The 17,196-nt window shown below is 49.1% G+C and overlaps 2 protein-coding genes across 3 annotated transcripts in view; both read left to right on the top strand.

The window, feature by feature from the left end:
• LOC133062035 (adhesion G protein-coupled receptor E3-like) overlaps positions 1-7,238 on the top strand; it is a 41,213-nt gene extending 33,975 nt beyond the window's left edge. Inside the window, exons 14-17 of one of the 2 annotated variants that reach the window (XM_061150534.1) lie at positions 1,703-1,794; positions 3,065-3,245; positions 5,021-5,116; positions 6,372-7,238. In XM_061150534.1, the coding sequence (XP_061006517.1) occupies positions 1,703-1,794; positions 3,065-3,245; positions 5,021-5,116; positions 6,372-6,425 (423 nt within the window). In that variant the 3' untranslated portion in view covers positions 6,426-7,238. The remainder of the gene's footprint in view (positions 1-1,702; positions 1,795-3,064; positions 3,246-5,020; positions 5,117-6,371) is intronic. The other variant, XM_061150535.1, reaches the window with a different exon arrangement.
• A 5,570-nt stretch (positions 7,239-12,808) lies between these two features.
• On the top strand, positions 12,809-16,747 carry LOC133062029 (zinc finger BED domain-containing protein 4-like). The gene is given in 2 exon segments (XM_061150527.1): positions 12,809-13,779; positions 13,782-16,747. Coding segments are annotated over 2 exon segments (3,462 nt in total). The 5' UTR covers positions 12,809-13,283.
• The last annotated feature ends 449 nt before the right edge of the window (positions 16,748-17,196 follow it).

Here is a 17,196-nt window from a genome sequence, read left to right as displayed (position 1 = left end):
GCTCTCTCTAGTTGGGTGAGCGGGGGCTCCTCTTTATTGGGTGCTCAGGTTTCTCACTGAAGTGGCTTCTCTTATTGTGGAGCACAGACTGTAGGCATGAGGGCTTCAGAAGTCACAGCACGTGGACTCAATAGTTCTGGCACGTGAACTTTGTTGCTCCGAGGCATGTGGGATCTTCCCAGACCAGGGATTGAACTCATATCCCCTGCATTGGTAAGCAGATTGTTAGCCCCTGTGGCACCAGGGAAGTCCTCAGCTTTTCTATTATTTTGACACATGACCTCATTGGTTGTTGCTGGAGGGGAAGAGTTGAAGCCTGTAGGATTCAGGCATATGTCACTGTGATCAACATCTCATCCACTAGAATTCAGCCACATGCCCCAGACTATCTGAAGTGAGCCTGGAAAATATGTGCCCATGGCCCGTGTGTGCAAGGAAAGGCATTGGTGGAGACACCGCACTGCACTGTGTTTGTGCTGCCTGACCACCCATGCACGTTCTTTTGTGGGCTTTCAGGAGCTCCTTGGTGATATTGTACAAGTATCCCCAGTCTGCTCCAAAGGAATTTCAACATATTTTTTTTAACTATTTGGCTGTGCTATGAGGCATGTGGGATCCTAGTTCCTGACCAGGGATGGAACCTGCATCCCCTGCATTGGAAGCATGGAGTCTTAACCACTGGACCACCAGGGAAGTCCCCAAGTTTCAACATATTCTAACCATAAAATCTCATACCTTTTTCCATGATCTTCAGTGCTTTATATTTTGACTCTCTATGTTTTTTCTTAGGGTATAGTTGCCTTGCAATGTTGCACGGCAAAGTGTATTAGCTATAGCATGTAGCATGTTAGTCACTCAGTCATGTCCAACTCTTTGTGACTCCATGGACCATAGCCCACTAGGCTCTGATGTCCATGGAATTCTCCAGGCAAGATAACTGGAGTGGGTTGGCATTCCCTTCTCCAAGGGATCTTCCTGACCCAGGGATCGAACCCTGGTTTCCCACATTGCAGGCAGATTCTTTACTATCTGAGCCACCACATATATCCCCTCTCTCATGGGCCTCCTTCCCACCCACCCCCATCTCTAGGTCACCCAGCTAGGCTCCCTGCACTCTACGGCAGGTTCCCACTAGCTATCTGCAGCTCTCTACACATAGTGTCTTTACACATGGCAGTATACATATGTCAGAGAAAACCATAAAAAGACGAAACAGCAGCCCTCAGAATGGGAAAAAATAATGGCAAACAAAGCAACCTACAAGGAATGAATCTCCAAAATATACAAACAGCTCATGAAACTCAATATGAGAAGAAACACACCCAATCAAAAAATGGGCAGAAGACCTACATAGACGTTTCTCCAAAGAAGACACACAGATGGCCAAGAGACACATGAAAAGATGCTCAACATCATGAGCTATTAGAGAAATGCAGATCAGACTACAATGAACAGTTCACCTCACACGGGTCAGAATGGCCATGATAAAAAAAACTGACTCTGAGGGGGGATCGGGATGGGAAATACATGTAAATCCATGGCTGATTCATGTCAATGTATGACAAAAACCACTACAATATTGTAAAGTAATTAGCCTCCAACTAATAAAAATAAATGGAAAAAATACAATAAAAAAATTAAAACAAAACAAAAAATTGACTCAGTATGTTGGTCCACAGTTAGTATCTTTTTTTGCTTTCAGATAAACTTTATCTTTTACTCGATAACCCTGTGGATTTTGAGAGACCGACTTTCTTCCCTCAATAAAGATGTGTCCAAGATACAAAACACAAGGTAAAATGGGTTTAGACAGTTTAGTGGGCTTAGCATGAGTTGTAGTTCTAAAGGATTGCTTTCTCAAGAATGCATGCATGCTCAGTTGCTAAGTGGTGTCCAACTCTTTGCGACCTCATGGACAGTAGCCCACCAGGCTCCTCTATCCGTGGGATTTCCCAGACGAGAACACTGGAGTGGGTTGCTATTTCCTCCTCCAGGGAATCTTTCTGACACAACAATCAAAGCCATGTCACCTGCATTGGCAGGCAGATGGTTTACCTACTGAGGCGCCTGAGAAGCCCCTGAACAGTCATCTGTAGAGAGTTGCCTACCATGTTAGGAGCCACTGTCAAATGAGAATCACCCTTAAAATCATATATATTTGAAACCTTGAAATTAATGAGAAGATTCATAGAACCAGAAAGTAGAATTGATGCTGCCAAGGGGGTGAGGGTAGGAAGGAATAGGTATTTATTGTTTTTTGGATACAGAGTTTCAGTTCTTCAGGGTGAAAAAAAGCTCAGTAGAAAGATAGTATTGTGCTAGTGGCACAACAACGTGAATGTATTGAATGCCTCTGAACTGTGTGTTCAAATATAGTTGTAGTAAATTTTGTGTTGTGTGTTTTTGCCACATTAAAAAAAAAATAATAGTAAAATACCTTTCCTTGAGGAGGAAATGGCAACCCACTTCAGTATTCTTGCCTGGGAAATCCCATGGACACAGGAGTCTGGCGGGCTATAATCCACTGGGTGACAAGAGTTGGACACGACTTAGCGACTAACCACCACCACCACAAAATATCATTATAATTATAAATATTCATATTAGAGGAAAACGCCCGTGGAATAAACTCATGTTCATCTATTAGAGTTTTTACAATGGAAATGATAGCCATTACTTCCAAATATTGCACTCAAAACCACAGTTTCTCCAAGTCCATCCTGGCTTGAGAAAAGTTCACAAGAAATTAGTGAGAACAGGCATCCCAGGTGGCTCAATGGTAAAGAATCTGCCTGCCAATGCAGGAGACATAGGCTTGATCCCTGGGTTGGGAAGATCTCCTGGAGAAGGAAATGGCAACCTACTACAGTATTCTTGCCTGAATAATTCCATGGACAGAGATGCCTGGCAGGCTACAGTTCATGGGGTCGCAAAGAGTCAGACACAACTTAGGGACTAAACTACTACCGTTGGAGAGGAAGGCAGATGGGGTCTGAAGACAGGACAACATACTACTCAAGAGAGAAGGTAGTGAGTTGGTGACTCTCCTTCTTGGTGTTAACAGGATGCTGACGTTTAAAGCCATTGCTCAGCTCTTCCTCTTGGGCTGTTCCTGGTGCCTTGGCTTCTTTCTCACTGAACTGATAAAGGAACCCATCAGATCCATCATCGCCTATGCTTTCACCATCACCAATGTCCTGCAGGGAGTCTACATCTTCCTGGTCCACTGCCTCCTCAACCAGCAGGTAATAGGACCCATCCTGTCTTCTTCCCAGCTCCCAGATGGTGCCCTCTCCTGCATTTACCTGGCTAGCCCTTCTCTCCCACATGATGCCCTCCTGCCTGATGGTGTGTTCCCATTTTCCCCAAGCCTACCATTCTCCACTGAGTCCAGGAGTTCAAGCCCCTGTTTGTAGATGCGTTATTTATGTATTTGTGGGACAAGGTAAGTTCCATATCCTACCACTCCGCCATCTTGATTCACCTTTGGGAGTTCAAGTCTCCATTTCCAGTTTCCCAATACATGAATCTGCAATAAGGAGTGGATAGTAACTTCCCCATTCATCTTCTCAGGTCATGAATATGAGGTCTGACACCAACAAAACTAAAGTTTGGGGGACAGTGGTTTCCGTTTTTTAATATTCAAATTGGGTTTTAACGATTATTACATGCCTGGCTTTGGGGGATCCAGGGGCTGCTTTCTGAACAGTGAAGAAATCAGAAATGGGAAACAACATAATTAGACATTGAATAACCAACTGTGATTTGCGCTGTGGGGAAAATTGTTAAGGGGATATTAAACTACCACGTAGGGCTTCCTTAGGCTTGACAGTGAGGGGCTTAAGGTGGGTAGGAGACAACCCGCCAAAGAAAGGAAGTAAGGCTGATGTGGAAACCCTTGCCAGTCCCAGAACCCAAAGACGTGTAGTAAGGGCAGGGCTCTGAGTGTAGGAGAGTGCAGTGATAGTGACAATCCAGGTGCCAGCGTTGACTGGACCGTATAAGCTTTTTAAGCAGTGATTTTACATTACACTCTGACTCAGTAAATAGGCAGATATCTCTGGGTTTCACTCCAGTGGGATTGTATGGATCTCAGAGAGACATGTTGTCAGGTATGAATGTGAGAGTGGTATCATAAAGAACGCTGACATAGAAGAATTGATGCTTTCAAACTGTGGTGCTGGAGAAGACTCTTGAGAGTCCTAAGGACAGCAAGGAGATAAAAACAGTCAATCCTAAAGGAAATCAGCCCTGAATAGTCATTGGAAGGACTTATGCTGGAGCTGAAGCTCCAATCCTTTTGCCACCTGATGGGATGAGTCAAATCTTTGGAGAAGACCCTGATACTGGGAAAGATTGAGGGAGGGCAGGAGGAGAATGGGGAACAGAGGATGAGATGGTTGGATGGCATCATCGACTCAATGGACACGAGTTTGAGCAAATTCCAGCAGATACTGAAGGACAGGGAAGCCTGGCATGCTGCAGTCTGCGGGGTTGCAAAGTGTAGGACAAGACTTAGCAACTGAGCAACAACATTGAGAGGAGGAGGCAATTCTCAGTAGTTACAGAAAACTGCTCATGTTCTTAGGGATGATATAAATGCTGTGTTATCATTAACATGAATATGAACAGGCTGATCCACAAATAATATCTCTGTAATCACTCACAGGGGCTTCTCTGGTGGCTCAGACACTAAAGAATCTGCCTGCAGTGCAGGAGACCTGGGTATGATTTCTGGGCCAGGAATACCCCCTGGAGAAGGGAATGGCTACCCACTCCACTATTCTTGCCTAAGAATCCCATGGACAAAGGAGCCTGGCAGTCTACAGTCCATGGGGTCTCAAAAAGTCAGACATGACTGAGCCACTAACACACAATCACTCATAGTTCAATCTGTTTGATATAGCCTCTATGAGTTATCTGCAAATATAAATGGAAAAATAAATGCTATTTTGGTAGCATTCGTGCATATATCTGGAATGTATTTAAGTGCAAGATTTTCACTTACCATCTGTTTCAGGTGAGAGAGGAGTATGTGAAGTGGCTTAGGAGTATGAGTAAAAAGACAGAGTCTGACAGCTACACCCTTTCCAGCTCTACCACCCAAACGCATGTGGTAAGATGATTTCCTCTTCTAGCCCATGCTGTTTCCTAATTTGAAATACTCTCTTCTGCCAGCAGTTGGGTCTGCCCCTCACCCAATAGTGTGATAAGACCACACGTTAACTCTTGGTACAGGAACCTGTTAGCGTCTCTGTCTCAGCTTACTGTGCAGTATCTGACTCTGAGCATCTCTAGGGTAGGATAATAGCATACTTACCACATATGATCTGCACAGTGAATGATTTTCCTTTTCTGGAATTATTGGTTTCTGAGTCCAAGAGCTTCCCCGGTGGCTCAGTGGTAAAGAATCCATCTAACAATGTAGGAGACACAGGTTTGATCCAGGGTCAGGAAGATCCCCTAGAGAAGGAAATGGCAACCCACTCCAGTATTCTTGCCTGGGAAATCCCATGGACAGAGGAGCCTGGAAGACTATAGTCCATGGGGTCGCAAAAGAGTAGGATACAACTTAGCGACTAAACAACAACAGGAGCAAGCTGAGTCCAAACCTTGGAGTTAAAGAAACAGGAATGAAACTTTTTCTTAGATACGTTATATCATTACTAAGTTATACTAGTTCATGAGTTCCACAAAGTTGCCAAACAGGTGTTTCACTGCTGGTATGCTCTGAGCCTTAACCAGGCCTATGCTTTATAAACCTTCAAAGAGGCCACAGAACTCGGGACTTGCCAAACATCTTTAGCCAGGATTTTTTTTTTACTTTAGAAAACATCTTTACATTTTGTAGAATACTGGTGTTTAAAAAAAAGAAAAGACGTAATTTAAGGACTGTTGGTATAGGCAAAATAGTACTTGAAGAAAGTGATAGACATTACAAAATGCTTTTCTTCTTTTACTTGATAATGATGAAGGAAAATGAATGAAGGGATAAATAGGATGGATTCAGGTGAGATGTAGGAATATGAGACCTTGGTTTCAGTCCTACTTCTGAAATTAATTTGGGTGTGATATTGACATCAGTCTCCTCATGGCTGAGATAAGTGGGCCAGACTTCATCATCTTACTTTCATGATTACTTTCATATCATCATGATTACTTTCATATATTCAACTTTCTGAGATGCAAAAATCAAAGTTAAGTACATTAAGCCTGGAATAAAAACAGTCAGAGTTTGCCTGGGATCCATGCCTCAGTATGAATCTCACCTTTTTGTCAGGAAATTCCCAACAAATGATGTCAATAATTACTTTCAGGAATATTTCAGCATTATTTCTCTTTCTGTTTCTCCCGTAAATTCACACATGGAGATGGAAAAATCATCTAATTTATGGGGGAAAAGAAGAAGCAATACTTCAGTCTGAAAATGACAAACAGTTCCATGCCATCTTCCCAACCACCCTGGAGAAAGAATCAGCCATGTGACTGATCTCCTGATCAAGCACCCAGGAGAACTGCTTCATCCTACAGTAGAATCGCTCACAGAATGTATGCTTTGGTTGAATATTTTGTGTAGTGTTACAGCGCTCTATGTTTTCAATTAAGATATTTTACACAGAGACATGTAGATCTTAGACTTGGTAAGTTTGAAAATATATATACATGTATATGCTGTTTTTGTCTAGTCACTCTGTTATCTCTAACTCATTGTGACCCCATGGACTTAGTCCAACAGGATCCTCTGTCCATGGAATTTCCCAGTCAAGAATACTGGAGTCGGTTGCTATTTTCTTCCCCAGGAATCTTCCCAACCCAGAAATTGAACCCTCTTCCTCCTGCATGTATATCTATTAACTACATCAGTCAAGTCAAGATACGGAGTATTTGCATTACTCCTGAAAGTCCCCACATAATCCTTTCAATCATTTATCCCCAGTCTTCCACGCCGGAAACAATTATTCTGATTTCTATAGCAACAGATTAATTCTGTCAATTCTTTAAGTCGGTATACATGGTATCATACAGTATGACCTCTTGGTGTCTGCCATGTTTCACTCATCTTGATGATGATTTTGGAATTCATCCATTTCATGCATATGTTTTTAGTCTGTTCCTTTTATTGCTGAGTAGCATTTCACACTATTGTATATCACAATCTGTTTATCCATGCCCCACGTTGATGTATATTTGAGTTATTTCCATTTTCCCACTATAAATAAAGATCTATTCTAATATAAATATAATATTTGTGTGTGCATGTGTGTGGCCACGTGTTCTCACATCTCTTGGGTAAATACCTGGAGCTTTCTGTCTTTGAATCCTATCTGGCTGATGTGCCAGGATTCAGTTCTTAGTGTGTGGTGCCTATACTAGTGGCAGTGGCATCAGTTGGGAAGCCAGAAATCACGCTGTGGGTCTCTTCCTGGATTCACTTGGGTTTGGATCCAGAAATCAGAGTTGTAACAACCCTCTGAATGCCTGTGATGTGCCATTTAATTTGAGACTCATTTCTGCAGGGAGAGAAGAGGGTGGTTATCCAAGTGCTCTGAGAACGTTCTCCATGACTGGCAGTCATTTCATTCCCCCCTCCCCCTTTTTAATCATCTTCTCTTTTTATTCAAAGTAAAATTTCATTTTGCTTTCAAAGGTGAAGCTCAAAAGTAATACGATGCCTCAGACATTGGAGAAGAAAAGGCAATACTATTTAGACAAGTCAGAGCAGAGCCACTGTGATGAAACTGCACTTCCTATAAGGCTGACCAGCTGCACTTTCCAGAGACCAGTCACAAGGATAACCTCACATCCTGGCAATGTGGTCAGACACCGTCAATGTGAGGGGACCTTGGAGAAGCCCCCAGCAAGTCTGTGCATTCAGGAGACTGCAGGGTCTTCAGGCCTACAGCCCAGTAGGAGACCCTTTCAGGACTATGGACAGCGCAAATGCTTCCAGGATCTTTGCCCAGCTTGGTGTGGGTGAATCCCTGGGCCGTGTTGGTGCCTGGTCTCTGCACACCAGCCCTGATTCCATCCTTGCCCAGTCTTCAGATGGGGCAGAACTTGACCCAGGATTGGGTCCTGGAGTATTGCAGTCCATGGGGTCTCAGAGAGTCAGGCACAATTGAGTGATTGAACAGAAACAATGAACAACAGTTTCGGAGTCAGGGCACCTGGGGCTGGAACGGGAAACCTAAGGAAGTTGGGCTTCTCCCAGGTGTAATGGCCATCCCTGCTTTGGTTGGGGGCATGGCTGGAACTCAAGAGCTTGGGGCTGCAAATCTGAACTGATACCACTCTTCCCCTAGAGGGCATCTGGGTCAGGGCCATAGCGGTTGGACCAACACCATGTAAGCTGGTTGCTCTCCTTTCCAAGTGCACAAACTCACACACATGCCCACAATGGCAGTTTCTGCCCTGGCCAGAGGCAGGACTGGTACCTAAGGTAGCTTCATCCCCTCCAAGTGTCCATGTGATTGCTGTAAAGGCAGCTGCTGCATTAGCAGGAAGCATCACCAGAGCAGGAGGTCTTGATGCAGGAGCCCAGAGGAGGATGGAATGTGCACTGGGGCCATCCAGGCCAGCTTTCCAGAGCACCAGGTTGTTTTCAGCTTGCTTCCTCTGTGCTGGATGAGAGAGCAAGAAAGTCTGTGCATCTGCTCTTCAAGAATGGAGTCTAGGGCCTCCCTGGTGGTACAGTGGTTAAGAATCTGCCTTGCAATGCAAGGGACACTGGTTCAATTCCTGGTCTGGGAAGATCCCACAATGCTGTGGGGCATCTGAACTGGTGTACCACAACTGAGCCAGCACTCGAGAGCCCAAACCCACAACCCACATCTACTAAGACCAAGTGCTGCAACTACTGAAGCCTGCACACCCTCAAGCTTGTTCTCCCCAACAAGAGAAGGCACTGCAGTGAGAAGCCCTTGAACCACAACTAGAAAGTAGCTCCTGCTCGCCACAACTAGAGGAAGCCCACACCCAGTAATGAAGCCCCAGCATAGGCAAAAATAAAAAATAAAATAATTTTTTTTTTAAAATGGAGTCTCAATTTCTTTTAGTGCTTGTTTTATTGAATAAGTTATTTCTAAGTAAAATGAATTGTTTATTGAATAATTGTTTGTTAAATAATTACAAAATTATGATGTGTCCCACACTGTGAGGTGGAAAAATTACAATGACTCCAGACCTATTTCAGGGAAAAACAATAAGTTTGCTGGCAAGTCATTTTCCACATCAAATGCTTTTAGAGAACATGTTCCTTCTTAATAATCTAAGGTTAAATCTAATTTTAATAAATAGCCACAAATTTTTAGGCAACAGATAAGGATGTAACAGGAAGCATAATTGCCAACTAAATTTACATTAAAATGTCTTAACGTTTGATTTAGCACAAAATGAAAAAAATGATGTAATTTACATTAGAATGAGATGTAAAAGCAAGCTGAATAAAATAAGATTTCTACAGAGCTAATTGACATTAAAAATATAATCTCTTTAAAAACACAAATACCACATGATATCACTTATATGTGAATGTGAAAAAATTACACAGATGAGCTTATTTGGGCAACAGAAACACAGCCACAAACATAGAGAAGAGATATGTGGTCACCTAGGGGGATGGAGAGGGGGAGGGAGGGATTGGGAGCTTGGGCATCTCTGGCGGCTCTCACGGTAAAGAATCTGCCTGCAATGTGGGGGACCCAGGTTAGATCCCCAGTTTGAGAAGATCCCCTGGAAGAGGGCATGGCAACCCTCTCCAGTATTCTTGCCTGGGGAATCCCCATAGACAGAAGGCCTGGCAGGCTACAGTGCATGGGATCACAGAGAGTCAAACAGGACTGAGCAACTCAGCACAGATGCAAACTAGTGCATATAGGACGGATTTAAAAGGTCTTACTGTATAGCACAGGGAACTATATTCGATAGCCTGTAATAAACCATAATGAAAAAGAATATTAATGTATATATGTATAGGTGAATCACTTTATTATACATCAGAAATTAGCACAACATTGTGGATCAACTATATTTCAGTGATAAATCTAAAACCTCTTTAGAGTAGGCATTTCTTCCTTGAGTGTAAGCAATGTAAGAAAACATATAAAACACTAAATAATCCTTCAGGCTAAATAACCTCTGTAGAATTTAATATAAAAGTCAATTTTAAAAATCACAGTAAATAGAAATTGAGGTGCACAAGGACAAGCAAAAATCTTTTTTCTTGTCACGTGAAACCCAACCTCTTACCCACAGAAACATTTCCTCATCCCATATTTGTCAAGCAAAAGGGTTTAACAGAGTACAGTGTTAATATAACAAAGCATCTCAGTCCAGATCAAGAAACAGGGCTGACATTCAAGGAAGCAAGTATCATGGAGACCTGCCCGCCCCCCCCCCCACCCCCATAAACTACTTCCCAAGGGCCACAACTTCTTCAGGATTATTTTCTCCTATTTTTCAATCTAGTTCTCAGGACTCCTGGCTCTTTCTGCCTCCCTGGCAAGCCTGTCTGCCCTCCAGGCCATAGCCAATTTCTTCCTTGCTCTCTTCACTTTCCGAGACTGCCGATGAATATCTCCATCTGTTACTGGTTGTCTGCAGAGGGTGTGTGTAGGAAGAGCCCCAATCCTGGGTCCAGCTCTGCCCCATCTGAAGACTGAGCAAGGATGGACTCAGGGCTGGTGTGCAGAGACCAGGCACCAACACGGCCCAGGGATTCACCCACACCAAGCTGGGGCAAAGATCCTGGAAGCATTTGCGCTGTCCATGGTCCTGAAAGGGTCTCCTACTGGGCTGTAGGCCTGAAGACCCTGCAGTCTCCTGAATGCACAGACTTGCTGGGGGCTTCTCCAAGGTTCCCTCACATTGACGGTGTCTGACCACATTGCCAGGATGTGAGGTTATCCTTGTGACTGGTCTCTGGAAAGTGCAGCTGGTCAGCCTTATAGGAAGTGCAGTTTCATCACAGTGGCTCTGCTCTAACTTGTCTAAATAGTATTGCCTTTTCTTCTCCAATGTCTGAGGCATCGTATTACTTTTGAGCTTCACCTTTGAAAGCAAAATGGAATTTTACTTTGAATAAAAAGAGAAGATGATTAAAAAGGGGGAGGGGGGAATGAAATGACTGCCAGTCATGGAGAATGTTCTCAGAGCATTTGGATAACCACCCTCTTCTCTCCCTGCTGAAATGAATCACAAATTACATTGTGTATCACAGACATTCACAAGGTTGTTACAACTCTGATTTCTGGGTCTAAACCCAAGTGAATCCAGGAAGAGACCCACAGCGTGATTTCTGGCTTCCCAACTGATGCCAATCCTTCTAGTACAGGCACCAGACACAAAGAACTGAATCCTGGGTCATCAGCCAGATGGAACTCAAGGACAGAAAGCTCCAGGTCATCAACCAGTACCAATTCCAGACTTGCCCCTCCACCATCCTCTTAGAGGATGTTTTCACCTTCCCATCTGTCACTGTCAACCACACACATGCTGATACCCCCAAATCCACCAACATTCAGACAAAGAGATCACAGGGTTCTTTGAATCCCAAGACATTACACCTTCACTTTTACCCCCAACTCCCTTCTTCACTCAAGTATTCCCCTGAACCATATTCTCATCACCAAGTTCCTTTTTCCCACTGTAAATAACCATTTTTACTCCCTGACTCTCTTCCTCCCCTCCTCCTAATCCTCTATCCCCTCTCTCACTTAATGATCAATGCTTCTTAGAAATTGGTTCTGTTCTCACATCTGTTCTACATCTTCACCTTCTTCCAGGCAATCCCATCCATTTCCCTGGCTTCAGATACCATTCATGAACTAGAAATGCTCACAGATTCACCTATCTGGCTTCAGTCTTCAGACCCAAATATCCGTCTGCCCACCCACCACATCAGTGATAATATTTGTGACTCAACTCTCACTGAGAAGGTTCCAAGCTGAACCAATTAGTTTTCCAAATACATCACCCATATCTCAGTGTCCCCTAAACTCACTTTTTGGTATTAATACCCTATGCCACTGAGTGTCATTCTGGACACCCTACCACTCCATGCTTCTATCAGTTAACCCTCCATTTTCCTTTTTGAGGCCTTCCCTGGATAACTTAAAGTGATTTTACAAAAGGAAAAAAAAAGATACAAAGGATCACTCTTGACATCAATATGGATTCCTCACTCACCAGAAGAGGCTGTCTTGGAACATTTGTTGGTGTGGCTCAGTAGGTAAAGAATTTGCCTGCAATGTGGGAGACCCAGATTCAATCCCTGGTCAGGGAAGATCCCCCAGAGAAGGGAACAACTACCCACTTCAGTATTCATGTCTGGAGAATTTCATGGACAGAGGAGCCTGGCAGCTACAGTCCAAGGGTTCACAAGGAGTCAGACATGATTGAGTGACTAACACTTTCACTTTTCCTTCCTGAATCCACCTAAAATTTCAGCTTTTGAAATAATTCTTGAGTATCTTTTCATTTTCATCATAATACCATTTCCACAGAGTGAATTTTTCCATTTTTAAATCTTAGTACTATTATTTTGTGCATGTGTAGATTTTCTTAAGTTGGATACTCAATAATGAGATGAATAATGGGAACTTTAATGTTTAATACTTATTTGCTTTGCTCTTTGAAGGTGCTCAGATATCTTTTTTGAAAGAAATTCTGAAAACTCAACTAAAAAAAAAAACTTTCTAAAGTTTTCAAATAAATTTACCCAACTACAAGCATAAGATGACATAATCTGCCCCGCCCCCGGCCCCGCCCCGGCCGCGCGGGGCCCTGGGAGGGGTGCAGCGTCCGGCGGCGGCGGCGGCGGCGCGGGAGGGGCCGGGGGTGGACAAAGCCGAGGCCGATGAATGGGGCGCGTACGCCTCCGCGGCCGTGGGGTCCCCGCGGATTTTATTCTTAAATAAATGCTCAGCCTCAGGCCTGGTTAGGCAGACATCAGAAGAAGGCAGATCGCAGGCCCCTCATCCGTGGGAGCAGTGGGATGGCCCAGGGAGGCAGAGACTCCAAGAAGATGACGCAGAAGGAGCACCGTGCCATCGAGTCATCAGCGTTCCCGCGTCTGAGACCAGCAGGTCCACCCCACGTGAGCACACGTCTGCCCCGAGATGCATTTAGCAGGAGAACTCCGGGAGCACTACGGTCTGCACCGTGAGGGGACACGCTCATGAGTTTGTCCGTCCACTGCTCAGTGAGATTCATGCTTATCCATATTCGTAAACATCCCAAGAGATAAGAGTTCTTTGGCCAGAACTGAATAGTTATGGTCAGTCATGGAGAACCGCTGGGAGCCTCGTCCCCAAGGGGCAGGTGATTCGGAGAATACAAACTTGAAAATAGAGGAAGATGACCCTCAAACCCCTAGTCACAGTGTGGAGAGAATGGACTTTGGAAGTGAGCCGGAGGACGGGAGGCAGGCGGGCCGCAGCGAGGAGCCGGCGGCGGGCGGTGCGGAGGGCTGTGCGGGCCAACCCCCCGGGCGGGGCGCCTCCCCCGAGCCTGAGGACGACTACGGGGCGCTGCTGGCGCAGTACGGCAGCACCCTCTACAGCGTGGCCATGGAGGCCGTGACGCAGAGCCTGCTCTCCGGCCGCAGCCTGGGCTCCAGGAAGAAGTCCCCGGCCTGGAAGCACTTTTTCATCTCGCCGCGGGACAGCACCAAGGCCGTGTGCACCTACTGCATGAAGGAGTTCAGCCGCGGCAAGAACGAGAAGGACCTGAGCACCAGCTGCCTGATGCGGCACGTGCGGAGGGCGCACCCCACCGCGCTGGCGGGGTCCCCGCCCCGGCGCCACGCCCCGCTCCCACGCCCACCGACCCCGAGGGCCCATGCCCCGGCTTCTCAACGGGCCCGCTGGTCCCCCGGGCAGCCTCCAAGGGCTCGGCTCCCCTCCAGCTGAAGGAGGAAGCCAGCTCTGCAGTTTCTTCCGAGGAGGCTGCCTCCGATAAGCTGGCCTCGGAGAAGTATGGCCGGGACGAGCGCCCTCCGGGGCAGCCCCCGCACGCGCCCCCGCTGCACTGCCGCGAGCCTGCGGAGAACGGAGCGGAGAAGAACCCGCCGCTGCCGCGGAGCGCGTGCGGGTCCCGCCGCAGGTCGGCCGTCTGGAAGCACTTCTACCTGTCGCCGCTGGACAGCTCCAAGGCCGTGTGCATCCACTGCATGAACGAGTTCAGCCGCGGCAAGAACGGGAAGGACCTGGGCACCAGCTGCCTCATCAGGCACATGTGGCGGGCGCACCGTGCCATCGTGCTGCGGGAGAGCGGCGGGGGCCCTGGCGCACAGCCTCCCGGCCCCGCGCCGCCGCCCCTGGGGCCCGCCCGGCCGCCTCCAGACACGGAGCCCGGCCCCCTGCCGGCGTCTCCGGGGAGGGCGCTCCAGGACCCCGCCTCCGCAGCCTCCTCCCCCGACAGGCCGGCGGAGGAGCCGCCCTCGATCTGGGGCCCTGGCGGCGCGCCGTCCCCCTCCTCTGACGCGGGTGAGGCCTCCTGGGGGTCGTCTCCTGAGACGCAGCCGGGCGGTGCGCCGAGCCCGCGGCTGCGGGAGCCGGGCGCCGTGTTCCAGCAGAACAAGAGGGTGATGAAGAGGCTGAAGTCGGAGGTGTGGCATCACTTCTCGCTGGCGCCCACGGACAGCCTCAAGGCCGTGTGCAGGCACTGTGGCTGCGCCATCAGCCGCGGGAAGCGGGGCGACGTGGGCACCAGCTGCCTCATGCGGCACCTCTACAGGCGCCACCCCGAGGTGTCAGGGGGCCAGAAGGGCTTCCTGGGGGCCGGCCTGGCCGGCTCACCCTACGCCACCCTGGCTTCCGCCGAAACGTCCTCCCGGTTGACGGACCTGCCGACCATGGTCGCCAAAAACCATCAAGCTGTGTTTCCCGTCAACAGCAAGAAGACCTCCAAGCTGTGGAACCATTTTTCTATCTGCTCGGCAGACCCCACGAAGGTGGTGTGTCTGCACTGCGGCCGGACCATCAGCCGGGGCAAGAAGCCGACGAACCTGGGCACCAGCTGTCTCCTGCGGCACCTGCAGCGCTTCCACGGCGGCGCGCTGAAGCCCGAGGGCGCCTGGGCCGCCCCGCCCTCCTCGCCCGGCGGCCAGGCGCCCCTGGGCCCGCCTTCCGTAGGCGCCGCCGCCTCTGACGACGGCAGCGAGAAGTTTCACGATTCTCACCCGGTTGCTAAGAAAATCACGAGTCTCATTGCTGAGATGATCGCCCTTGACCTCCAGCCGTGCTCGCTGGTGGACAACGTCGGCTTCAACAGGCTGCTGGCGTACTTGAAACCTCAGTACTCCCTGCCCTCGCCGGCCTACTTCTCCAGGACGGCCATCCCGGGCATGTACGAGGACGTGAAGCACGTTATCATGGCCCACCTGCAGGAAGCCGAGAGCGGCGTGGTCCACTTCACGTCGGGCATCTGGATGAGCAGCCAGACGCGGGAGTACCTGACCCTCACGGCCCACTGGGTCACCTTCGAGCCCTCGGCCCGGCCGCACTGCGAGGACCACCACTGCTCAGCGCTGCTGGACGTATCGCAGGTGGACTGTGACTGCAGCAGCAGCAGCATCCAGGAGCAGCTGGAGTGTTGGTGGGAGGCCTGGGTGACGTCCAGTGGCCTGCAGGTGGGCATCACCGTCACCGACAACCCCAGCATCGGGAAGACGCTGAACGAGGGGGCGCGCTCCAGCGTGCCGTGCTTCAGCCACACGGTCAACCTCATTGTCAGCGAGGCCATCAAGAGCCAGAGGATGGTCCAGAACCTGCTGAGCACTGCCCGGAAGATCTGCGAGCGGGTGCAGCGCTCGCCCCGCGCCAAGGCCAAGCTGGCGGAGCTGCAGCGGGAGTACGGGCTGCCGCCCCACCACCTGCTGCAGGACGTGCCGTCCAAGTGGAGCACGTCCTTCCACATGCTGGAGCGGCTGCTCGAGCAGAAGCGGGCGGTGAACGCGCTGTCCGTCGAGTGCGACTTCCGGGAGCTGCTGAGCTGCGACCAGTGGGAGGTGATGCAGTCCGTGTGCCACGCCCTGACGCCCTTCGCTGCCGCCAGCCGGGAGATGAGCGCGCACGTGTCCACACTGAGCCAGGTCATCCCCATGATCCACATCCTCAGCCGCAGGGTGGAGATGCTGTTCCAGGAGACCACGGGCATCGACGCCATGCTCCGCACCCTCAGGGAGGCCATGGTGAGCCGCCTGTCCGCCTCGCTGCACGACCCCAGGTACGTGCTGGCCACCCTGCTGGACCCGCGCTACAAGGCCTCGCTGTTCTCCGAGGAGGAGGCAGAGCAGTACAAGCAGGACTTGATCAGGGAGCTGGAAACGCTGGATCCTACCTCAGAGCCCGCGCCCGTCCCCAACGGCTGCGAGCCGGGCTCCCCGCCCCGAGACTGCGCTGGCGAGGAGAGCCTCTGGGCGCTCATGGCCAAGCTGAAGAAGAGCGAGCGCAGAGGGCAGCCCAAGGTCCCCGAGGACGTGGTGCTCGCCTACCTGGAGGAGGAGGTGCTGGAGCACAGCTGCGACCCGCTCGCCTACTGGAGCCGCAAGAGGGCCGCCTGGCCCGGCCTCTCCGCCTTGGCCGTGCGCTTCCTGGGCTGCCCCCCGAGCATCGTCCCCTCCGAGCGGCTGTTCAGCACGCCCCCCGGGAATGGCAGCTTCGGCCAGTCCAGGCTCCTGATGGAGCATTTTGAGAAACTCATCTTTCTGAAAGTGAACCTTCCCTTAATATGCTTCCAGTACTGAAGAGCCCGCCGGAGCCACCCGGCGAGAACCGGCGTCTGCCCAGGCTGGCGCTCGCCGCAGCTGGCCCTGCGGGACAGCAGGCCAGGCACTCAGGTCCACGGCCGCAGGAGCGGCTGCCCGGCCCTCGCCGTCGCGGCCACACATGCCTTAACCAGTCCTTCAGGCCAGGTACCACGGTGTGTGTTTTCAGAAGTCCACTAGAAGCAGCTTGTCTCGTCAATGATGAAATAACGATGATTAGGTTTTCATTCGTAACCGTGACGTTTTTTACAGGTTGGGGATCAGTAGTTTGTTTCAGTAGAATGGCAGAGGAGAGGTGAGCAGTTTTATTCTGTAGGCTTTTTATTTGATTATGTAAAAATCAGATCAGGTACTGTACTTTAGTTAAAAATTGCTTTAATTGCAACAGAACAGCCTTTGTAGCTGTCAGGTAAAATCTGTAAATAGGA

The sequence above is a fragment of the Dama dama genome, chromosome 9, assembly GCF_033118175.1.
Source record: "Dama dama isolate Ldn47 chromosome 9, ASM3311817v1, whole genome shotgun sequence".
NCBI classification, from domain to species: Eukaryota; Metazoa; Chordata; class Mammalia; order Artiodactyla; family Cervidae; genus Dama; species Dama dama.
This window is presented reverse-complemented; position numbering and strand designations above follow the sequence as displayed.